We start from the raw sequence: 25,463 nt of genomic DNA, 5'->3' as shown, positions 1-25,463 counted from the left end.
CTGTTCTCAGAGCATTCCATTTTTTTTATTTTTATCAGTCATCCCTGAGTATTCTTACACTGAAAGAAATGCCCCATGGCATAAATAACTCAGATAAATAATTAACTGATTTATCTGAAATAAATATAAAGCTCTGCAGGTAGTTGCAGCATGCTTCCTTTTCCTGAGGCCTCTCCCAAAATCTGCATCTCAAAGCATCAATATAAAACTGACAAGTTCCTCGTATTGAAACAGACACTTACTGCACAGAGGTATCAGTGAGCTTTTTTCTCCCACCATACCTGAGCATTGTTTTGCACATTTTATTTCTCCAGCACAGACAGAATGACAGAAATAAAAGATAGAAAAAGATAAAGCAAGGAAAGATAGACAAGAAAAAAGACAGAACCACATTCCTTGTTTACCTCCTGTTCTTACCTGCTGCTCTCTTCTGCAAACACAGGCTCCTTATTGTAGCACAAACACTTTACCCATTGCATCTCCTTTCCTGCAGAACAATTCATCAGTGGCAAGATGAACTGATGTATGTTATTACCATATTTCCTGCCTGTTCCACTGCTCTGTCACCCTCACAGAAATTTGTTTTCCCTCATATTCTAACAGAGCCTCCCATGTTTCAGTTTGTGTCTGTTGCCCCTTGTCCTGTTGCTGGGCATCACTAAAAACAGTTTGGCTCCATCCTTTTGACACCTGCCCTTAAGATATTTGTATGCATTGATAAGATCCCTTCTTGTCCATCTCTTCTCCAGGCTAAACAGGCCCATGGTGGGATCATGGTGAAATAGTTATTTTCATTTGTGCTACCTCTTTAAAATGTTTGGTTTGTAGTGATCCTGCTTCCTCTCTGTGAGGACCTCACCATTTGTTGTCTCAAGCTGCAGCATGTCTGGCTTCAGTTAGACCAGTCAACTGAACCTGAAACTTGGGTGTTGGCAGCAATGTGCAAAACATTTTCCTGAAGTAGTCAAAAACCTGACATTGCTCCTCAGAAGTTTGAAATGGATGGTAGAATATCAGATACCTACCTACTTTCCCCATGAGCATGCTGGCTGGGGAAGTGGTACATTTGCTGAGTTATTCCCTTTTCCTCTACCCATTCTGTATTGGGGACCTTCACTGAGTATTCTGCTGTACAGTTTTGGGGAACTGAAGGATCTGGTTTGAAGGATCTGGTTCCAGTGACACAGTGTACACTTGCAACTGCTCAACTTATCCCATATTTCTGGAATATGCTTTATACTTCTAAAGGAACAAAACAGAGAAGAATGCTTTAATAATAATTAAAAATAAATGTTTTGCCACTGTTCTTAAACCTTTGAACACTCATCATAAAGCCTTTGAGCTCTTCTGTGGTGCTAATAGTATGTGCTTTTGAGATAAAAAGCTTATCAAGAAGCATGTGATAGACTGATGTGAACGGATATTTTCCTTTTGAGAAACTACAGTCCTCAGATTTGGACAACATCTTTAAAAAGTATAATATATCTCTTGTTTCCAGCTCAGAGAGGGAAGTGATATCTATTGATTTGAAGAGAAAAGCTTTTTTATAAATTTTAAAAGCAAGGCATTAAAATGAGGATGTGGATTTGCTTTGGGTGTATTGTCATTGACAAGTATCCTTCTGCTCTTGAGATCTTATTTCATCCATATAGGTCAAAATGATGCTGAAGTAAGGTACAGTGCAGTAAGTCAGTTTATGTTACCTCTGCAGCAATAGCAGTCAGGAACAACCTTACAGAGGAGTACAAAAGGATGAACACTACTGAACAGGCTGTTGTAGCACTTTAGAACATGGGAAATCACAAAACTACATATAAGCAAGAAGTAGGTATGAACTGATCTTTTTCTATTTTCTTTTTGTGACAATCATGGAAATAGAACTGATAACTTATGTCTCTTCATGCACTACTAGATCTATAATTTTCAATGCATGCACATAAAATAGCTAAAATTGCTACTTTCTTACACAAGACCATTTAAAATAAAATGTTAATTACAAGAACACATTCTCAGAGTAACTGACATAACTTACTAAGAACAATGAAGCATTGTGTAATTACTCAGTATAAGTCCACATTAACACAATAATATTTCCATTACAAAAATACTGCTTTTTCTAAACATTTAGTATGGCTAGAATCCTACCTAATACAAATGAAGAAGTAAACTTTGAAAGCTATGTCTGGATATATATTTCTACCTTAATTTACAGCCATCATCTTAAGTACAATAAATGCAATTCCAGTTTGACAGGTTTGGCACTTTCTTCAGGTTGTACAGAATCAGATATTGAATAGCTGTTAAATTTATTTCGCATGAAAGACTTTTAGAAATAGATTTTGAAAGAGAGAATTGTAAGTTGTCCTACCAATTTATAAGTAAATAATCTGTTATGCTTAAATTGAAGGTATTATATACTTCCAGCTTTCTGTTAATTTGGGTCTTCAAAGTAATATAAATTAATGTAGCCACTGAGATGAAGTTAAGACTGAAAACTCAGCCTGAATTTAAACAGATGATAAAATCTGTTATTCAGTACTTCTATTTATGAATACCATATTCTGTCATTTGTGTTATATGAAATTAAATCAACTGTCCCTAATGAAGCGAGAAAAAAACCATTTTTTTTCCCAAGAAAAAAAAAAATTAACTTTATCCTAATCTTGAACTGCAACTCTCTTCCACATTTTTTGCTTCCCTATTGAAGCAAGACAAAAGCCAAATGAAGTTTATCCTAATCTTGAACTTCATTTCTCTTCCACAATTTTCGCTTCTCTATTAAACTAATCCCAACTCAAAAGCCAGTAACTATAAAAAAATAGAGTTACACATTTCCCATTAGGCTTAGTAATCCAAACTGTAGAAAGCAGTTTTGGGAAGGAACAACCATTTTCTCTATTTCACTGTTGAAGCTGGATGGAATTTCAAAGTCTCTTTGGGGTAGACCCTGGAAGCAAAGTGGTTCCCTTACCAATCCCCATGAGCCTTAGGGATCATGTAGTACTGCTTTGCTTTGACTTTCTGTGTTGCAAATGCAACAAAATCATATTTACATTTTGAAACCTTTTTTTTTTAATTTAAACAGAAACATGTAAGGATTTTTAATTTTTTTGAAATTTTCAGAGATGTTGATAAATTGTGAACCAAATTAAAAGCAATTTGTGATCACAAATACATTACATTAGAAAGTATTATCCCAGATGTGTATCAGTCTCAAGTATTTTGAAAATCTACATTAAATACTCAGTTATGGAACAAGTACTGTACTTCTGCACTATAATAAAAAAACAACCTTTTTTTATATATCATATTATTGCACTTGGATGGGATGTTAAGGGCACTCTTAAAAAATTATATAAAACAGCATCTGCACTATTACTATTGCTTATTTTCTTGTTGTGCAACAGAATAGCTCTTTGCAGTTCAGCATATTGGCTCGCCAGGACATAAGGCACGATGCTAATTTTACTGCAAAATATAGTATTTGGCATTAATGCTAGAAGGCGTGGGTCTTCTGGGAGTTTACCTGGTGCAGCCCAGGAGGCAAGATCTGTGATGGTGGAATACAGAAGTCTGTGGGACAGGATAACCTTACCTTAGTTTCTTTCAAAATGATGAGGAGGTGATTGAAGCGTGGTAAATGTGGGCTTGCAGCAGCGATCCATAAGATGTCACTGTCAGAGCAAATACATTCCAGATTTCTAATGGAAAGCCGGAATGAGAACATTGTACCCAGCATGGGATTTTGCAGTCATGACGAAATCTTGTAATACAACAGGAAATAGGACCAAAGTTGTGTGTGAACATGATAGTGGAGAAGTTTCTGTGAAGATGCTAGTTGAAACACCTTGTTACAATTTCATTGATGGTGCTGCGATGAAGAAACATGAACTATGAAAAATGAAGTAATTTTTAGTAACTCTTTTTGCTTTTGAAAATGATAGGTTGGCCAACAAAGAATGCAGGCATGTTGTGATCTATATCCAAAGTTACCATATCTGAACTTCAGTGTTTTATGCAAGTTGGAAAGGAAAGGTTTGACATTGCTATGCAGTGACATTGCATCACTAGATGTGATAGATGCTACCTAGAGGACAGCCTGATAGTGAACAGTTTTGATTGTATTATTGTAACCCTAGGACTTTCGGCTGTGGATTTCGACTTTGCTGTTCTGAAGTTCTGAAAAAAAAGTACCGTGGGAAAAATTGTCTTTTGTGAATGAACCATAGCAATATTATTTCACTTCTTGTGGAATGTTGGGGGTAATTATTTCACTTCTTGTGGAATGTTGGGGGTAGGGTTTCTTTCTTTCGTACATATGTAATTTTTCCCATAAGTTGCTAGGAAACTAATTATTGGGTACTTATGTGTACTTAAGAAAAACAAAAGAGTGGCCAAACTCAGGGGAGAGGGGAGGGGATACCTGGAGATTTGGACAGGCAAAAAGACAGGGGTCAGGGAGTTACTAGGGCTCTCACATTGGGTTTTGGAGGAGGACAGGCAACCTGTTGCTTACAGCAAGGAGAAGTCCCTGTCACTGCTGGAGCCCAGTCCTGTACTGCCTCGTCCTTTGTGTGGGTGGGTTTTTGCTCGTAAGAGCAACCACTGGACTGGGACATTGTTAACACCTACCTCACTAAACAAGGGACATATCCCCATCTGCTTGGGTGCTGGGATCTTTGGCTCGCCCCTCTCTGCCCTGCTGGGAGCTGGGCTGCTGCTGACGTGCCCCCATTGCTCCTTCGGCACCGCTCTGAGTTTTCGCTGCACTGCAGCCCCGCACCTCCTGCCTGCCGAGATGTCCCACGGTTCCAGCCACGGCTCTGGAGCTTCTGATACGTCTTGCTACCACCCTGCTCATTTCTGCCAGACCAGCTTGCTGTTTCTGTAAGTCCAAGGCTGGAACACCGGGATTGGCTGCACCAGGGAGGTTTGTGAAGCAAAGCCTCTCTTCCATCCCGTCCCATCTCAGACGAAGCCATCATTACCGTGTGCTCCCCGAGCCCACGCCACAGCGCCCCCTGCTGCCGTGGAGGAATCATCACACCCGCCCTGCCCGGCCAGGAGCCACCAGCGCCCCTGCTGGCTGTGCCTGGAACTGCACCAACAGGGAAAGTACCTGTGGCAGGGAAGGCTGTCACGGGGTTCCTGTTCTGTGTGTTGTTAATGCTGTAATTGTTGTTTGTTTGCTTTATTATACAAAGAACTGTTATTCCTATCCCCATATCTTTGCCTGAGAGCCCCTTAATTTCAAAATGATAATAATTCAGAGGGAAGAGGTTTACATTTTTAATTCCAAGGGAGGTTCCTCCATTCTCTAGCAGACACTTTTCAAACTTTTGAAATGGTCTTTGAAACCAAGACATGGAAGTAATATGTCAAGCTCATATACTCTTGCCATGCGTTTTCCATCTTAATATGTGTGGGAAGTGTGGAAATAGATTAATGACTATATGATATATATAGATTATGTGTACATAGGGAGTTTTTTTCTCCTCTTTTCAATAGTGCTGTTGTTGATTTCATTGTTTTGTTTTGTGGGAGTGGGTAAAAAAATGTAGTTGGGAAAAAGACCAGATATGTGGCCAAAGAAATCCAAATGATAAGAACTAAGAAGTTCTACACAGAACTAGCTTGAAGGTGATGAAAATCTTGGCTGTCAAAATGGCACTGAGCAACAATAGGGGGTTAATCTCTACACCAGTGAGCTGACAACTCAGGAGACCAAATCTTCTTAGAGACAAGACAATAAATTATTCCTAAATTTAGGAAGAAATGCCTAAATGGTAGCTTTAAAAAAAACCCTATAATTTTAGACTATGCAGCTAAGTACTATGCCAATGTCTTTTTTCTAATGGTACCTAGCACTGTAACTCTTGAAACTCCTTGTACTAAGAACATGATACTCAAGAAACAATGGGCACATTTGCAGAATAGGTCTACACAGTGAAAAAAATGAGATTATGGATAGTTTCATCACTGATTGTGATTTTTATTAGTCTATATGATTATTTTCTTCCTTACTTGAAAAATTAGGCTGTTAATCAGAAATATATTGCAGCAGTTTGATAGCTGGTACTGCAGAGTTAGAGAATAATCTTTCTTGCTGCTTGCTTCAGATAAAATGTGAAATAAGAAAATTGAGATGTGTAATAGAAGAAAAAAATATCCCAACATAGAAGTTTGCCTACCTGAAAATTTTGTATAGGTATGTAAATTGGATGCTGTTATTAAAATTCTGGTTTTCCTCTTCACCTGTTTTTTGACATTAGTATTTTCTTTATAACCTTTTTTGCATTACAATTTAAGGGTTTTTAGCAATGCATATTTCACTCATTTTTCCACTTCTATGGTCCAAGGATTCCAGTGTATACCAGGCATAAGAATGAGCAACTCTGGAATTCTAGTTTAGCATTTGACCCAAATATTTAACAACAAATTGAGTTTCTTTGCTAAGGAAAATTAAATTTTACTAAACATATGGACTGTAAAGCTTCTTTATTTGTTTCTTTCTTTCATGTTAGCTTGATAAATTAATCTCAAACTGCAAAAGTAACTCCATTCAGGGAGGTGATAAGGATCCAAACATGAATCTAGAAAAGTAAGCTATAAGCTTAAAAGTAAGCATGCATTTGCAGTGAGTAGAATTGAATCCCAAGCACTTTATATCAGTCAGAAAACACAGTCAGTTCTATGGAAATAAGAAAATTCTATCTATGCCAGGAAAAAATGTCTCTTAAATTACCATAGAAATGAAATATTAAAATATGGAAATGAGTGAGATTTCAAGAATTTGTGTCTTAGCAACACAAGGTAAAATCTTTATCGATATGTTGTTCAGTTTTTTAATGCATCTACTGCATACTTTAGCATGCTCCAAAATGTGCTTTCTAGACCTTCTCCATAGTGACTGACAGCTTCATGAGAGATAATCACTGTGCTACTTTCTATGGCAAAATTCTCACTGTTTTCATTAAGATCAACAAATTTGGAAATAACTTTATTGCAAATATTGAACAAGTTGATTTTGCATTGCAGAACTTTAAATAGTGCAGAACTGCTCTTCTTGAGAGGTCGACTCAACAATTATGTAAACACTGATTTTTTTATACTATTTAAATGTATTACATAAAATTGATAGCAAAATAAATAATTTAGGGTGCTGCTGTCAGACAACATTTTACACTATGGAATCACTCTGTTTCAAAACCTTTTGTGAAAGTTAATTAGAAACTACTAGAATTTTAGAAATTAGTATTTGTGAGAAAGGATATTTGATATCATATTGCTATTTTGTCCTTTGAAAACCTGCATAACCATACATTCAACAAAATCCTTCACTGTAGATATGAAAAATTAACTTTATGATTTATTTTAATTACATTTTGAAATTGTGTGTCTATTTCCTGTTTTGAATCAATCTGGTTCCAGCTCCCTTGCATTTTATTTTTATTACATCCTTTATTATAATTATTTCAGGTTCTTCTAAGCTTTGCCATCGCCATCACCAGACTGGGTCAGACATAGCTTTGTCAAGGCATATTTTGAAAACCTTCAAGGACAGATATTTCACCTCTTTTTGGGTTACATATTCTGATGATACATCACCAGTGCTGTAAAAACTTATTATTAGTGCTCAGTCCGAACCTCCCATGCCATCATGTGTAGCTATGGACACTAACCAGATCATTTAGCACTATAATGAGTTTAGTATGTAATCTTTGCAAGTGATTTCCCAGTAGTTGTAGCCTCCTGGAAACTCCTTAGTTTATTTTTCATGTTAAATTAGCCTAATTCTTTCAGCTTCTCACAGTTTATTTATTGTAGTCCCCTGACCTTATTGAGTAGCGTTTATGGACCTTTTCCAATTTTCTAACACCTTTCCTGAATTGAGTGGGTGTGAATTGGGAAAGCTAGACACAAAATTGCAGGTACAGCTACAGTCATGACAAATAAAGGGGATTAAAATTGCTTTGATCTGCTGGCTACATTTCTCCTAAGGTTTCTTTATTTGTGATGCAAGTGCACAGTTGGCTGGTGTTCAAGGTAGTGCTTCCCATAACATTCAGGTCCTTTCTACTAGAGTTGCTGCTCAGCCTGAATGGATGTATGGGGATTTTTCAGGTGCAGGATTTTGCACTCAAGAGTTTCTTTGGAGTAAGTTTCATTTTCTTTCTGGGCAATAGTTAACACTGGCTAGAGTTTACTTTTGAGATGGCTATATTTCTTAAGGAAATAATTGGCATAAGACACAAAACAGGTGAATTAGGTTTTAATTTAAGGTTCTATTTAATCTGACTTTCTGAAAAACACTGTGGAAGTACAAAAATTAATTTAAAGCATGTCTTTCTCATAGCCTGTTCTAGCGGCAAAACAACTCAGTCCTCCTGTTCTTATATTTAAAAGTTTTACAGATCTCAAATAATACAGATTTTCACAAGGCTAGATGTATTATGATGAAGCAAAACCAAATCTTATTTCCTTATCTCTTCTGACAAAGACTATCTCATGAAAAAGGATGTATATCACAGAGAATTAATCTCACTGTCAAAACTAAAAACCTAAAATTTAAGTAAAAACTCAGTAAGATCAACCTTAAGCTTTTAAGTCATGATATTGGTTCTGTTGATTTTCAAGCTAGAAGATTTTAATCTGGTTCTGTTTGATCCTGATCTCTCCATCTTTCATCTGTTTTAGAAAAGATTTATAAAATCTTTTACAGATAATTACAGATAATTACAGAAAAATGTGAGACATAGCATAATATAACTAAATATTTCAAAAGAGAGTATTCATTAGACAGTACTTATGAGGATAGATTTTTATTTCAATGAATTTCAGAGCCAATGTAGCCTGTGCATAGGAAGCCTAAGAATGTATGCATTTCCTACATATCTTAGCCATCAATTCTTAATTGTTCTGTTATCTGCACTCTAAAAAGATCTTCAAACTCTCCTTATTTACCAAAGAACTATCTTTCAAGATCCTCATAAGATCATATTTTCCCATTATCAAGTTTAGTCAGTTGATAGTGTGAAGGATTTAATATAAAAACTATCTTTGTAGAGGTATTTTTTCTTCTCATTGCAGATCTTAATCCCAGCTGTCTTATCTGTAGTTTCATGCATACATATCACCTACTGTTGGAAATAGAGGTTTATAATTATAATATGTATAATTTATAATTTTCTAGTTCAGAATTTAATCCCTGCACAGGGTTTCTGAGCACTGCCTTACCCTGGCTTTCTCTTCCCATCATTTTGTGTATTATTAGTGTTAGTGAAATCTGCTTGAATTCAGGAATTCTGTACGTCCTTGTGGAGAATTCTAGACCAGAAATTAAAAGGATGGCCCTAAGTACCGGGCAGTTGACAGCCTCTTTTCCAAGAGCATGATAATATCTTTCATCTGTAATTTTATTTATGAGCCCCTCTTCTTCCCCTCTGCATTTGTAATTATTATCATTGGAGAGCCAGTAATGGCCCTCATTTGATTTGTACTGGTAAGAGAAGAAGCATAATGTATACTGCTCTTCTGCTGGAAAAACTACATTTGCTTTTTGCAGATTGCATATGTTTATTAACTACTAAATATAGAGAATTTTTTTATATACTCTTTTTTTTTTTTTTTCTGGCTGACTTTCAGCGTATAGATTTGGTTTTAATCTCTATGAATCTGCTCTGATATCTACATTAAAGCTTGAAAATTAACAGCAAATATTTTATTCTACCTATTTTTCTGGCTTGCTTTTAGTTTGCCAGAACTTGTTGATGAGCAAGAGTCAGCTGGCTAACTTATTCTGCCATGCAACATCTATAGTGCTGTATCTCAGCAGGAGAAAACTGTTCTCAGCAGCATTTCTAACATTACAAGTGTTTAGAGGAATGCCTCATCTATTACCTTCAGTGTGCAGGCAGCCAAGGGAGAACAAAAAATGAGTAAGATACACACCACTATAACTTCTGTATCTTTTCTGAAACTAACAAACCTTCTGCAAATGTTGCAAACCAACCTGAAATGTGGTCAGCCATCCTGAAGAGGTAAGTTTATTTCTTCCCCTGATGATACCAATTGGATGCGTCAGCTGCATGTTATGTAAGAGCAATATCTGTTATACTCTAAAAAAAAGTGCTGGGGAATACCTCACCAGTTTGGATGCTATTTTTATTTTGCCTACCTTTTTACAAGAGCAAGTGTATGTATGTATTGGTTTATATGGTTGTTTAATATGTTTTCATATTGGAAAAACATTCTTACACAAAAATAATCTTGGTTGCTTAACTACACTGATATAAACAAAGTAGTAGAACTTCATAGTAAAGACTAGCCTGTAGTGAGGGGTGGAAATAATGTAATTTTTTTAGTAGATGACAAGCCCCAGTCAGCTATGGAAAAGTTCTGCCTTTGCTGTCAGAGGAAATCTGACAGCACACAAATGGAGCCACAAACTTTGAAGGAATGCTGTGCTAACCTGGGCTAGTTAGGTGATTGAATTAACTTCTCATGAGCAAATAATGTTTGTAACCCTAAATGGAGAAGAGGGAATAGATACTGCTAAATCCGGGCTAGAATATTTGACTGAATCAATTTAGGAGGACAAAAGTCGCCAGATTATTGTGGTAGAAAAAAAAATTAAAAATTAAACACAAAACATTCTACAGGAATTGAATGGTGCGATCACAAAACTTATTCAGAATGCAGAGGGAATAATGTGAGCAGAGATGAACAAAGAAAGAAATAAAAACCTTTTAAATTTGAATCTTCTGTTGTCTGGAATGAGCCACTTGGCATACACTATAGAAAAAGGGGAAATTATAACACAAACAGCATAGAAATGGTACTACTTCAGGCTTGAATGTGCAATTTAGTATCTTCTTGTAAAAAATTATCTGCAGTAAGGTTGAGACTCCAAGCTTTATAAAATACATAGAAATAAAAAAAGTTGGTGATGTAGCTTAGGGACGTGGTGCGAGGACAGGGACAGAGGCGATGTAATACGAACTTAACTTACAGCGCTGATATTTAAATGCAGCTGTTACTGCGTGAAGGAGGTGCAATTTTTACCTACAATTCCCACCTCAATAGGAAGCCTGATATCTTCTGAAGGGAGAGAAGGAAGGCACTAGGCATAACAGCCGAGATAACAGGGCAGGGGCCGGCGCTCCTCCTCAGCGGGGTCCACACAGACTTCCTCGCCGATTTCTCCGGGCACAATTCCCTTATCCCGGCTCGGCGGGCGGAGGGACAGCCACCGGCTCGGCGGGCGGAGGGACAGCCACCGGCTGGGCGCCCGCCCCTCAGCGCCCCGGGCCCGGCGTTCCCGCCCGTCCCCACCCCGCCCGGCGCTGCCGGCGCCATTCCCTCAGCCTCCGCTGCGCGGCAGGCCGGGCCGGGCCGGGCCGCGCCGCTGCCTTCCCGCCCCCTGCCGCCGCTAGCCGGCGGCCTGGCAGCTGCGAGGCTGCTCTCCTCCAGGATGGTTCACCATTCGGGCTCCATCCAGTCCTTTCGCCAGCAGAAAGGTCAGTACCAACCCCGCTGTGCCCACGGCGGGAGGCCCCGCGGAGCCGCTCGCTCTGCGGGCGCACAGGGAGGGGGCAGCCGGGTCTCGCCGCGGTTTCCCCGCAGGATCGCCCCGGGGCTGCCAGGTGCGTTTGTGTGCGCGCTACACCCGAGCCTGTGGGTGCTCGCTTGCGGGATGTAGCCCGGGTCCTGCTCTGGAGGCGCACTGATGCTGTCGGATGCTTTGCTGGGTCTCAGATAATGCGGCTGCAGTGGAGGGGAGGATGCCCGGCGGCGTGCGGTGAGCCGGGCCGAGCCGAGCCGAGCCGCAGACCTGTCCGTGCCCCAGCTACTGCGGCCGAAGGGCTCCGCTCCGGCCTCGACCCCACGTCGGCTCCGCTCCGCTTAAGTTTTAATTCGTGGCGGGCGGTGCTGCTTTGGTTCTCGGCTGCTGAACAGGTGAATCCAAGGATGCCTGTATGCGTGCTACAGACAGATCGTTCAGCCTCTGGAGTTCACTGCAGTTGCTACTAGCTTTGTTTTAGGTTTTAGTCTTCATGTCATCCTGTTATCCAAGTACGAAAGTAGAGGAAGAATATTAGGTGTAATTGTGAGCAAGGCGCTGGTGTTAAAAGTGCAGTTACAACTTAGACTCAATCTGTGTATTGGGTTGTTTTTTTAATCTGCTATTTTAATTGCCAAACAGAAGCTCTTTGGTGGTCAGCAAATATAAAGGTATTTCCAGTTGTGATTACCATCACTATAAAACCTGTACTGTGTTCATGTTAGATAAACGATTCTCTCCAGGAACTTTATTTATTTTTTCTTGATCATGGAACCAATATTTTTACTATTTTTTTTCTCTCTAATTCTACTTCGATGGATCAGATGAACCAAGGTTTCTCTCACTTTGTTCTCTTTCAGTCATTGATAAACTTTTTTTAAAAAATTATTCTTACAGTGCAGTATGCCATAAATTATGATAGGAAATGGTATTCTTTATACATAAATCATGAGGTCACTTATTTGATTTTACCTCATTGAACTTCTTCTCTTTGACTGGTTAGTTGAAAATAAATAATTCAAAGCACTTTTTCCATTCTGGTAATCCCATAATAAATTTACTTCCTTGCTGTAGAGGTTTTGCATTTAATGCCAGTCTTGTGTGCAGTAATGAGTGGTGCTGTCTCAGACTGTAGAAAGTCTGATTTAGTCAGGTCCAAAGGTAATTAATTAGTATAAAAACATATTTTTTCAACTGTCAAGTCTACATTTATAAAAGCATTAGAAGCCTTGAAGCCACAGTGTTAGTCCTTACTTTTTCATAAGAAGTTTTAATAATTTTTTTTACACTACAGCAATGATTAGCATGCTCCAGAATCGTTGTCAAGGCCCTTCAGAGAAAATGCAGCTGTTCTGTAATAATCCTTAAAAAACCTAATCCAAAACTTTCCATGCTCTAGTTCAACTTGAGTTCTTTGACTTGGATTTATGAAACTCTGTGTTTGCACAAGTCATAAAACTTTGTAAAAGCAAAGTGAATTTTGCCTGTTACTTTTTGAGAAGATTGTTGTTCTCATCTCCTTATTCCTGAAGAAATCCTGATTAAGGTACCTTGCCAGTCATCAGGCTTTGGAAAAGAGAGGATGCTTTTATGGAGCTATGTAACCTGTACAGTATTGACTAACATGACTTGCTTTCCCAAACTTCTCAAATGCAGTGTGCTTTGTATCTGAGCTCAGCCTGTTTTTCTCAGCCTAAAACTTTTAGGAATGGGGGAGGACAGTGTGAAATCTTGATCAAAAGGCTACAGCAAAACAAAAACCGTAATCAAAAATTCATCATCTTATCGTGAGGCATTGAGAAGAAGCTGAGCATCTGGCACTCTGAAGTTCACGGACACTGATCTCAGAAGCAAAAAACATGATGTCTTTTTTTTCCTTTTGATTTAGTACTTTATATCAATCTTTATTAAAAATTTAATATTTTGCTTACTGTAATTTCTAACTTGCTGAGATTTTGACTAAATGCATTGTTTGTTTTCCACTTGCTCACAAAATAGTGCCCTAAATTCCCTTTCTTTACAGAATCAGTGGTAATCTTCATGAAATGGCCAAATGCCCATCACAGCTGTGCCTTGTATGCTTCACTTGCATTAAGACCAAGCTTCATTTTTTAGGGGGGCATTGAAAAGGCATTATTTTTATGTGGATTCTCAATCATATAGGAGAAATATGCATCAGCAAATCTCATAGTTCCGGAAAACAAATAGGAAATAATTTTGAACTCCTGAGAAACAGGACCTACCTATTGCCAGGTAACATAATATTCAAACTCATTTGCTAAAGAGGAGTAACTTTTAAAATGGGAGACAGAATGGGGTAGAGAGCATTTTTTTTTCCCTTATTCAGAGCACTTTGTTCTAGCTGAGAAGTTGTGGTTTCAGTACCAAAGCTGTTTTTACAGGGTTTGGAGGAATAAGAAGACTTAAGTTCTCCAGTCCCTTGGGTGTCTGGGAGCCTTCAACAAGAAGGAGAAAAGAAAGAAAGAAAAAATTATATTGAGGCTTTGTTACTGTTTAGAATTTAGGTGTTGTTTTTCTTTAATTTATCGTTCACTTCTTGACAGAGTGAGGAGGTGTTCAGAGTAGGAGGCTGCTGCCATCGTTTTGTCTTGCTCTTTGTTCAAATTGTGTATGCAGAGTGAAACCTTCAGTTTCAAAACCTGCAGCAGAGCTCAACGTAGTGTTATAAAAAGACACAGAAAGGGTTGAAAAAATGGATCTCGTTCCTCTTCACCCCCACAATTCTTGTTCTTCTACTTGTATCCAAAAATAATGTCTATTGAGAAGAGCAGTGTCCTAGAGGTAGACTAAGCTGTGTCTCTGCACAGCAGTGTGTTAGATCTGTTTAACCATCTGTATAGTATTTTCTAGCTATTTTTAACCTTTGCTTTGGCAGAAACTGGTTTTTCTGAAATGATTTTCATCAGTAATATTCTCAGACAAAAACCATGTTAGTAAATATATACCTTTGTACTTTCTACTTTTTCAAAAGGCAACCTATGGCCTCAGAGGAACTATGTAAGAGGAAAGGGAAAGAAATGTTTATTATTTACTAGTTTCTTCCTGACCTTTAGAAAAGAATAATCTTCTTCCTTAGAAATTAACACATAGGTTATATATATATATATATATATCTCACTATATATATATATATATATATATATCATTGTATATACTTCTTTAATATACAGGTTTATGTAAAACTAGTAGATAATTAATAGTTATTTATAAATGAGAAATAAGAGCATGTTGATAAGAGCAAAAATAATCTCTACAGTAATTTGTACTTTAATAATTCCAAGGAAAGATAGCTAGCTAGGAATCATAATCTTTTTTGTGTAGGACATAAAAATACACTGCAGCCTTATGGTAGATTTTGTGTAATAGGTGCAGGACAGGTGCTAAGCAATTGCTTTTTTTTTTAGGGGACTCTACTGAAAACTTATAATCTTCAGAAGGGAAGGCAACCTAATTTGCAAGAGGCTTTTGTAACAGATACTTGGTGGGTGGGTTTGAATAAACCTGTGTTTAAGGTGCAGGTCAAGGCAATTACTATGCTTAAAATTTTAAACATCTAGGATTTTTATCCCAATACACAAACTACAATTTCCTGCATATTTTGCTGGGTGCTTTTATTGACTAGTGTTGTTTCTTTAGTACCACCATAAAAGCTTTTTAATGAAGGAGTTCAATGCTGGGAAGAAGAAAAGATGTTTGTGCTTTAAAATTGCGTTGCTTTCATCTTGATGTGTGAGATTTAAGAATGTGGACTGCAGATTGAAATCCAGTGGCCAACTGGGGGTGCTTCTCATGTTTCTTGTCAAGCAGTTCAATGTTTCCAGGTTCAGTGAGGCAGGAATGGGTTCACCAACTTCGATACTTGTTAAGTCTTTGAGAGTACTGATTTAGCCTCTCAAAGGATTTATCTTGGAATAGCTTGAACTAAAATACAGAAATCAGGGATCTCATAGAAGATATATTTCCAGATGTATTCCAATTCTCCTCTGTGCTAAATATTTTGTTTCATTTTATATATTGCCATTTGAAGTTGTAGTGTGATTTAGAGGGATTGAGGATTTGCTTGAGAATCTCAAATAGCTCTGCCTTCACAGGGTAACTTGTTGATTCATTGACTTTTTTTTGTTAAATCACTTGCAGCTACTTTGAGAACCACTGTTGCTGTAGAGCTTTCTGTTATAGTTGCTTTACTCTGGTTTTAAGATCTTAATGACCTGCATTCTTTATAGAGCAACTTGTGAAATTGATTTGCATTTCTTGTGAATTTAAATGAGAATTTGTAAACATCACATTTTATATTGCTCCAGAGTTTTCAGTATTCAGGAACTTGGACTTGTGATAAAATCTTATGGAGACTTCTCCAAGGATGTTTGATGCTTCTGTGGCATGAGTGAACGTAGTAAACTTAATAATCCAAGGAGACTGCTGAAATTACTACATTAATTACTACATAAAGTAATTACTACATTGCTACATTAAGAAGATGGAATTCTGTTAAACAAAAATTTGAGAGAATGTGTCCCTTTGCTTGTTCTCCAGAGCAGAAAAGCCAAGTTTTCATGTCAGTGTGAATAAAGCAATTTTTTTTGGCCTCAGCTCTAGAGTTTTCATTCCGAGGAGTACTAACATACACAGAAAATTTCAAATCCATGCTCATCTTGACTCTGAAAGCTGAAAGCAATGCAGCTGTTAATACAGTCCCTCAAAACAATACTATATTTTAACAGTGTTACTTAATATATTTTTTTAAGGCACTGAAAGGCAAGGTCCAACATTTAATAAGGTTTTATTTGTTCTTGCTTCTTTTGCCTGATACAGCTGCTCAACCTAGGATGCACTCCCATCTTTTCATTCAGACACCTTTTAAGGGCCCATAATATGTCTTTTTATTCCAGATGATACTGTTATGAGTTGTAACTTCAAAAAAAATAGAGCTTTTTGAAAACAATCACAAAATATGACGTAGTAAACCTTGTATTATGCAGGTGCATGAGTGCTGTAGGAAAAAAGTTGGGTTTTTTTTGGTTTTTTTCACGGAATGATTATTTTAAATGAGAAAGCTAAGGATATCAGAAAATTTTGGAATATTGCATAACTCTATCTGGCTGCAGATAATGATGCTGTGATTAGATGTCTGGGCATTAACTTCCTACATTTTGTTTTAAGTATCAGTCCACAGTACAGTAGTATCTGTGGACAAACCTTGTACCTATTCCACAACTTTTTAAAATTTCCTGAATAAGGACCTGTGAAAATTTTTCATTTTCTTTAGAACCCTCATCAGTTTTATTTCATTGGGTATCACCACAAAATTGTGAGTTCCTGATCTGCCTTCGTATTTTAGTTTATTTATTATGCTTTTTGTCATTTTTGAAATCCGATAAGTGAAACAACCCTGTCAGTTTATATTGTTGTAATAGCGTTTTGAATAAATCATTTTTTGTTGCAGCAACATCAGCACTAGTCAACATATTTTATGATTAGAGATATTTTAGAGTTCCAACAACTCTGAGAAACTGAAACATTGTCTTGCCTAACAGTACGAACAGCCTTGCATTACAGTTAATGCAGATGGCTAAGTAATAACTGGGAAAGCATTGAAAACAAAGTAGCCATCCATATTTTATACACAGTGTGACAGCAGAAAGTGGATATGCTAAATTCACAAGTTTGCTGAGCTACGTGAAGATTACTTTTTTTCTGCTTTGGCCTGTCTTAGCTGAAGAGAATGTCTGCGTTGTCTTGAGTCAAACATTGCAATGATATTTGCAAAAAGCATTATACATGAGTTTACCCAGATTAGAAATATTTACCAACCTTTTTCTGTTGCTATATATTCTACATATATAGAATTCTATATATGTGTATATGTATACACATATATTTTATATGTGTTCTATATACTCTACAGCCTGTGTTACAGTAGATTATTTATCAGAGACAGGTATATGCAAAACCAAACTGCAGTGTACAGCAATATGTTTTAACAAATCTGAGCTACAATGAATTCAAATTCATCAGTGTTTTCTCAGAAAGAGATTCTGAGTCTGCCTCATTTGGATTATTATTTGTCTTGTGAGGGCTTTTAGCCACTGCAGTTACTTAAGGGAGGAATTGTTCATTTGACTGGTGAGGTCACAGTTTAATTCACAGTATATTTGAGTATATTTGACATTATATATTTGGCAGTGCGGTTTTGAAGAAACTGATACCTTAAGTTTTCCTTTTTGGTCATGTCTAATATTCATACATCAGGCAAATAGCGACATCTATTATGTAACTGTTTGATCTGCTTAAAGGTAGGATCTTCTGAGTGGGAAAAAAGATACTGTGAAAGCTGAACTAGATTCCATTTGCAACTCAGGAAAAGGAAGTGTAGTTTGAAAAGTATCTGTGGAAATCTCCTTTGAACAACAAATTGCCACTGTTCATGGTTTTAACTGATTTCTTTAGTAACAACATAGGACGAAGCCACACATGTTTTCTTCCTTCTTGTCTGTTATTCTTTCTGGATTCCTGTGTGGCACCCTAGCACAAGAAGGATGCACAAACAAAGGAATTTAGAGCTCACTCAAATCGGTGTTGAAAAATTTTTAAGTACATCATAGTTACACAAGAGTTGTAGCTAGTCACGCATGCTCCAGATAGCTCCTGTGATGAAGGCAAGCTCTGGAGTTAGAATATATTTGAAATGTCATATTCTATTCTCCACTTGCCTGGTTCAGTGGAATTACTCTTGCTCAAAAATTTCCTTACTCCTTACTGTTTGTTTAGTAGCTTCATCAGTAGTATGTCTTTATAATCCAGAAGATCTAATGTATGTAATATCTGTATTCTCTTATCTTTCTGGTTCATTGAACTAATGGAGTTAGTGCTTTTAATGAATTAATTTTCCTGAAGCATTAGGGTTTTTTGTTGTTTGATTTTTTTTTTCTTTTTTTTTTTTTCTAAATTATTTTTTTATTTTGGGTTTTTTTTTTGTGGGAGGAAGAAGTCTGTTTTTAGCTGTGGGCTATTTTATTGTCTGTCCTGGTTTAAGGTGGGAACCTCCCTTGGAGTGGAAACCCTTCCCTCCAAACTGTTATAACTTTGAAATTACAGGGCTTTCAGGCAAAGGTATGGGAAAAGGAATAACATTTTTGCATAACAAGACAAAAAAACCCAACAACACTGACAGCAACAACAAACAGAACCAGAAACTCAGTGACAGCCTTGTCTCGGCCGCAGGCGCTTTCCCTTTGGGTGCAGTTCCGGGCACGGCCGGCAGGGGCGCTGGTGGCTCCCGGCCGGGCAGGGCAGGCGCGGTGATTCCTCCGTGGCACCAGGGGGCGCTGTGGCGCAGCTTGGCCGCCTCTCTGCGCGTTGGTAATGACGGGCACAGCCGGCGGCAGAGATAGAAAACGGGCTCCTCTACAAATGCACAGGGACAGCTGGGCCCGGTGCCCCTCTGGATGGTGAGATGGGCTGTAGCAGGAGCCTCGGAGCAGCAGCTGGAATGGCAGAGGCAGGCACACCTGGGGTGGTGAACAAGATGCAACAGAAAACGCCACAGCCTTAGCAGGAGCCAGGGGTGTCCTGGTGGGCACAAGGGTGTTAGGGTAAAGTGTAGTGAGAAACCCGAAGCAGTGGCAGAAAATAGTGGGGCTGGGCAGCAGCTGGGGCCCCAAAGGCAGCTGGGAGCCGCTACCTCGGAGGGGTGGGAGAGGGGTCAGAGTCCTGGGTGTTCCCCTGAGGCACCCGAGTGGATGGAGAGGGTCCTTTCCAGTGAGATCGGGTGTTGAGGAAATGTCCAACAGCCACTTTAACGAGCAAAGGCTCGCCCATGGTAGGAGAAGCAGTAAAGGTGAATTCGCCCTGTGGTAGCAGCAACTTGACTGTTCCCTCCTGGTCCCAAGAGTGAGAGAGAGGAAGGAGCTGAGCCCAGACCCCTCACCCCCCAGCCAAAATCTCCCAATATCTCTGCACTTCCCATGAGAAAGACCCCCAGGTAGGAGTGTATCCAACTGCACCCTTCCCCCTCCTCCTCCTCCTCCCAGCCACATTCTCTGCCTCTTAAGTATCAGTAGTTCCTATCTCTTAGGCAACAAATGGGAGAACACTGAGAGAAAGAAAAGGAAAGAAAAAAAAAAATATATCCTAACCTCCAACACAGTCCTTTATTTTCCATTTTGGTGTGGTTGTTTTAAAACCAATCAAACAGTGAAAATGTTGTGAGAAGCAGGCAATCCTAAGAGTTTTCAGCGTTTTTGAATGAGTTGAAAGATCATAGGGAGGAATTTCTAAAACACAGGCACAAAAAGTTAAAATATCCGAGCTATAGATAGGTGTGTATTTATGAATAGATCTGGAAATGGTCAGTGGGTGGGTGAATAGATAGATAAAACAATACCAGATAGTGAGAGCAGACTTAAGCATATTGAGCAGACTTCTCTGTGTAAGCAGCACTCCTTAGTTGGTCATGCTGAAGTAGGACTGTACACCGGGGATTTCCAGATATCACAAACAGAACCCTCTTCATCATGTCAGCAGCACCAGCAGCACCAGCTTCAGCACTGAGTATTGATTCCAAAGTCACTTGCAAAAGGAAACGGGACAAAGTAACTTAGAGCGACAAAGTTAAAATTTTGAAGAAGGTGGTACGTGGGTGTATGTATGCATGCCTAGAGTCAAACAGTTCAGTGAGAAAAATTCAGTGCCATCTGAATCCAAAATCTGTATGTCTGAATATTCTGCAGAGGCTGGTTCTTTCATCTGACCTATGCAAGAAAACACAAGACAAATGCATTATTACCATTTTGTCTCACATAAAATAGTTCTGGGTTTGTATTGGCATCATATGCAAAGTTGAGACATGGCAAGAAGTACTGCTGAATTTTGAGTGGTCTCAGTGAAGAAGACTGAAGACTTATATTCCTCTTGTGCAGCAAATTTGCATTTTGTTGATACATTTAAGTAGATATATTTATATTTATATTTTCCTATATTTTAAAAGCTTGATTTTCATGTATATCAAGCATTCAATAAACATTTGTATATCTCTGAATGTTGATTTTTTCCAGAGAAAAAGTTTTTGTATTTTCAAAACTATGTAGGTGGAATTCCACTGAGGAGTGTCACACTTGTGGAACATAGAATTGGTCACAATAAAATTTTTTAAAAGAGTTTTCAAAGATGCAGATGAGTGCTCTGTCACCTCTTTTTTATAAGTTTTTATGTTTTTTCATAGCACTTGGCTATCTAACAGGAATTGCTAGGAGTCATCTACCTAATGCTGTTTGCAAGGTTTTGGAATTCTTTAAAAAATTGACCTTAAGTACCAAACCATTTTTAAAACAAGTCTGTTTACCAGAAAATTCAATAATTTCTTAAAAATATTAATTTAGGTCTGAGTAGCTGCCCCTGGTTTCATCTTTTATTGATGCATTTGTTAAGTGGTTATGGCTACACTCAGAGTTAGCCCTGAATTTTGACTGGGGCAAGCTGCAAGCTTCAATACGAGTCATCTGGTCTCATGAGCACCATTGGTAGATTGTGTGTGTGTGTGCATCATTGAAGCAACTGCAAATTAAAGGTGAAAAAGCTTCATGGAACCCTGTTGGCAGCTCTCTGCAGCGTATTACAGACTGGAGAGTCCCTGCCTAGGAATACAGGAAATGTCAATGGATGTGGGGGTGTCAACAGACTGAAGAGTGTCTGAAGACTGTAAACGACTTGTTAGAGGAGGAATGACTTCAGGGAGAGAGAAATCAAGGTGCTTTAGGATCATCAGTTTACTACCACTACAAAAGATTTTTGTAATATGCAAAAGCAAGGATTTTTCAGGTAACATGTTTCTGTTATAAGCAGATGCTGTTCATTCAGTAAGCATCAGTGCATGGCTCTTGCTGTTGTGAAGTGCCTTGTTACACAGAGTTCAGGAGAAAAAGGAGAAGGATTTTCAGAAACATAAATAGTCTAGAGAAATGTATGTATGAATGAATGAATGATAAAAATATGTTTAAACATGCTCCTGTTAATAATTCACACTGTCAGGATATGCGGGACTTTGAAGTTCCTGTTTCAGAAATCCAGCATCTAAATAAAATGGAAAAACAGCCTGTCACAAAAAAGGAGTTCTCATTTCTGCTGTCCTTCTTGAAGTGTGATTGGACTCAAAGGTATTTCACAGTGATTGAGTTGATAATTAACTTCAACATACTTGAACTTATATAAACCTTTGCCATAAACGTTTCGTGAATGTAGTCTGCACAGTAGCCCTATATACCCTCACTGATAACAGCAGGATTACAGTGGGTGTGCTGGAGATTCTGATTGGATTTACTTTTATGGATTATGCTTTTATATGCTTTTATTAGCTATGAATAAGAAATAATGTCTCCTATATCTCATTAGAAAATGTAAATAGTGGATGATGAGGAATTAATAGGATTACTTTAGCCATGCTCTAAACTAATGGGGAAGACAGGCTATCTTGGTGAGAATAATACTTCCAAGTTTTTACCCTGATCTTTATCACCTGGACTGTTCTGTTTATCCACATCTGAGGCATGAAACAAACACCTTTTAGGATATTACTTTGAATTAAATAGGATGTGTTGGTAGGGAATAATCAAAACTTCCTATTCTTTTGGGGTGTCGGAAAGGAGCATCTACAACTTTTTATTACTTTATATTGCAGGAAATCTCAAACCTGAGATTGACTTGTATTTGAGCTGAGGCTTAAAAAAATTCTTTGAAATATGCATTCATAAAGGCTTGTACTTTAATGGAAGGGTTTTCTATAGAGGAAAATGATTTTTCATGTCATAGTGACAATGATCTGTTTGTCAGTCTGACTGGGCTATTTTCCATCTTGTTTGCTACTTGTAGTTCTTTGTTCAATTTTGGCATGTTGGTTCTGAGTGTTGTCTTAGGGGCCATCATCTAGTTCATGTATAATCTATTAGATATCATTAATTTCATACCTACAGCCATCATAGATATTTGCTGTCAATCTTTTCTGCCTAGGCAGAAGGAATCCAAATTTCTTGCAGCCTGGAGTGGAAAGAAGGGAAAGCAAGTAATGGATTAAATTGGTTACTCAGCATTTTTTCCCTTTAACAGGGGAAAAAAATAGAGAAGTGCTTTCAAAACAACCATCCCTTTAATTTTGAAAAGCATTTATAGCATTGCTAAACTCTGAGGCTTTCCAATTTCCTTTTCAACTTCCCAATATTTTGTGTAGACAACTATGCTATTAGGAGCAGCATGTGACTGGTATTGTTATTTTCTTAAGGCCCTTTCTTGGGCTTCTGAAGAGGCAGGGAGGGAATAAGGGGCTAAAAAGAAAGTTAATTTTTTGTAAATTTGAATATGTGAATATGTTGAATATGTGAAGCTATTTCTTCTACTGCATTCATCTGGCCATCCTTTGCGTGACACTGGGGCCTTAAAATAGCCCATTTCTACATGGTTATGAGATCTTTAGTTCATTTCCAGCATGCTTGTCAAGCTGCCAAAAATCCATTTATATTTTATATATCTAGTGTATGTGTCCGTACTTCAGAAAAAGGAAGCAGTTATCAGCGCAAAGATGCTAGCCTCAAATCACCACTCTTACAATAATTATGTGAACATTTATATGCGAAAAGAAATTATGACAGCTGAATTAAAATCAGAAGCTTTGTCCAGAACATTTCATAGATTTAATCTATGAATATCATCTGTATTCATCAATGAATAGCCTCAAAGTGTATACTTTCATGAAAAATAAATTTAGCTAGACTTTTTGTTTACTTTAGCCTCTTCATTAGGGTAATTTCTTCTTTTTTTTTTTTTCTCTCTACATTTGAAATATACTGTTTTCTGGAGGTGAAAGGCTGGAGGGGAGAAGGGAAACACAGTTTTGTTGCTACTATTGTCACTATTTTTTTACTGATTGTTAGGTGATTATTTAATACAGTTTCCACTAGAAATTGTGTAATAATGTGGTTTTGGCTATATGGTGTCTTTCCTATGTTGTTTTGCTTTTGTCAGGAAAACTAACCCGTGATGTCAGAAGTCTATGTGCAAAAAGGAGACAGAGGAATTTATTTGAATAACGGGAGAGGCTGTGAGGCATTACTTGCAGGGTCTCTCAAATTGTTAGAGGATGCAGCCTCCTTTTTATCCTAATTCCTTGGCCTCATTTCCCTCTCTATTTACCCATTGGCTGAGGTACTTGAGAGGTACAGGCTTCCCAAATCACTTAATACAGACCCCCTTCTAATGTGCATCCCCCCTTCTTTTTCTTTGTGTCTCTGTTCTTTTTCCATAAGTCCAGGAATTTAGCGTGGCCTTGGGTGAGTAACAGTCTGTGTCGATTAGTGGAATTCCTGAGGAATTTATATTTCCCCCCATTGCTTCTTTCACCTATCAGTGTCTGGCTTTATCTATCAGCAGGTCCACAGTTTTTTTGTAAAAACACCTCCCTCTTACTCCTTTCACTTTTTATTTAATTTTTTAATTTTTTTTGGTCACGACCTATCTTCTGTGGAAATAAGGTTTTCCTCACTGACTTGTTTGAAATGTTGTTCTGTAGTTTGCTAAGTCACTACAAAATGCTTCTTCCTAAAACTGGAATATAAATATTGGATGACAATACATTTTATGCTGCACAGTAATTGCTGAATATTGTGGTTTGACATTGGCCAAATGGCAGGTACCCATGAAAGTCATTTGCTTACTTTCTTCTGCTATGGTTGAGTAGAGGAGAGGGGAGTAAAAATTAATGAAGGGCTCATGAGTTGAGATAAGGATTGCGAGAAAACACTTGAAGGGCAAAGTAGATTCAAATTTAAAGATACAAAGTTAATTTATTATTAACAGAGTCAGAGTGGGATAATAAGAATTAAAATAAGCCTCTAAAAAACCTTTTTTCCTCTAGCCCCTCTTTCTTTCCTACTGACAGTGCAGGCAGACAGGGCATGGGGGGTCTTGGTCAGTTCGTCACTCAAGATCTTCTGTTCACTCAGAGAGAGGAGTCTTCTCTCTGCCGTGCTGCGGGGTCACTCCCATGGGCAAACAGTCTTTCCAAAACTGTTTTGGTGTGTGTCACTCGTCCATGGGGTATTGTCTTTTCAGGCTAGGCTTCTCTAGTTTGGAAGCAAGGGCCTTTTCTCTCTATCTCTGGAATCAGGGGCTTTCTCTCTGTTTGGGTGTCTCAGTAGATTACAGCTTTCTCTGGCATCCACCACTGCAGCATGAGCACTTTTCTCATGGTCTTAGGATATTCTTGATGAAATTTATGAAATGTTCTGGACAAAGCAGCTGATATGAATTCAGCTGTCATAATTTCTTTCTGCATATTAATGCTCACATAATTATTGTAAGTGGATTTCTGTATCTCCCGTGGACTTCATGCATTACCGGGGGACAGTTTGTTTCACCATAGTCTTCACTACAGCTTGCAGAAGAATTTCGGCTGCAACGCTTGGAGCACCTTTTCCTCCTCTTCCTTTTCCACTGACCTTGGTGCTACCATTTTGTTTTTCTCTCACATGTCCTCCTCTGACTAGAAGAAAACTTGTTGCATAAGTACCGTTGCCAACAAGTTGCACTAACTCAAAGATTCTCACAGGATCCTGTGGCGCCGAGAGGCAGATTTCATCCAGGTTCCACACTGGGGAGTCGCCCGCCCGTTTTTGCCGTCAGCCATGCGGCCCTGCCTCCACCTCACGGGCTCTGGTAGTTGCTGTGGCACTGGTTCTATTTAAAGCCTCTCTTCATGCAGGGCACTGGGAAGGAGAAGCCGCTCTGCCCCTGCCCTTCTGTTTGTGGTATGGCTGGCTAGAGGCGGCCAGGCAGGCAGAACTTGCCCCAGGCCGCACTGAGATGGTGGTGGCCATGGCGGTGTATCGCTGCA

General features: G+C 38.3%; 1 protein-coding gene across 2 annotated transcripts in view; it reads left to right on the top strand.

The window, feature by feature from the left end:
- ANO3 (anoctamin 3) overlaps positions 1–25,463 on the top strand; it is a 153,656-nt gene that overhangs the window by 23,088 nt on the left and 105,105 nt on the right. The window contains exon 1 of one of the 2 annotated variants that reach the window (XM_086891995.1): positions 11,306–11,519. The exons of the other annotated variant lie outside the window; for it this stretch is intronic. Within the exon in view, the coding sequence (XP_086748121.1) occupies positions 11,474–11,519 (46 nt within the window). The 5' untranslated portion in view covers positions 11,306–11,473. Of the gene's footprint in view, positions 1–11,305; positions 11,520–25,463 lie in introns of those variants that run through there. 2 annotated transcript variants of the gene reach the window in all.

Source organism: Cyanistes caeruleus, chromosome 6, assembly GCF_971803275.1.
Source record: "Cyanistes caeruleus chromosome 6, bCyaCae1.hap1.1, whole genome shotgun sequence".
Lineage (NCBI taxonomy): Eukaryota > Metazoa > Chordata > Aves > Passeriformes > Paridae > Cyanistes > Cyanistes caeruleus.
Note: the sequence above shows the minus strand (reverse complement) of the source record. Positions and strands in the feature narration are given on the sequence as shown.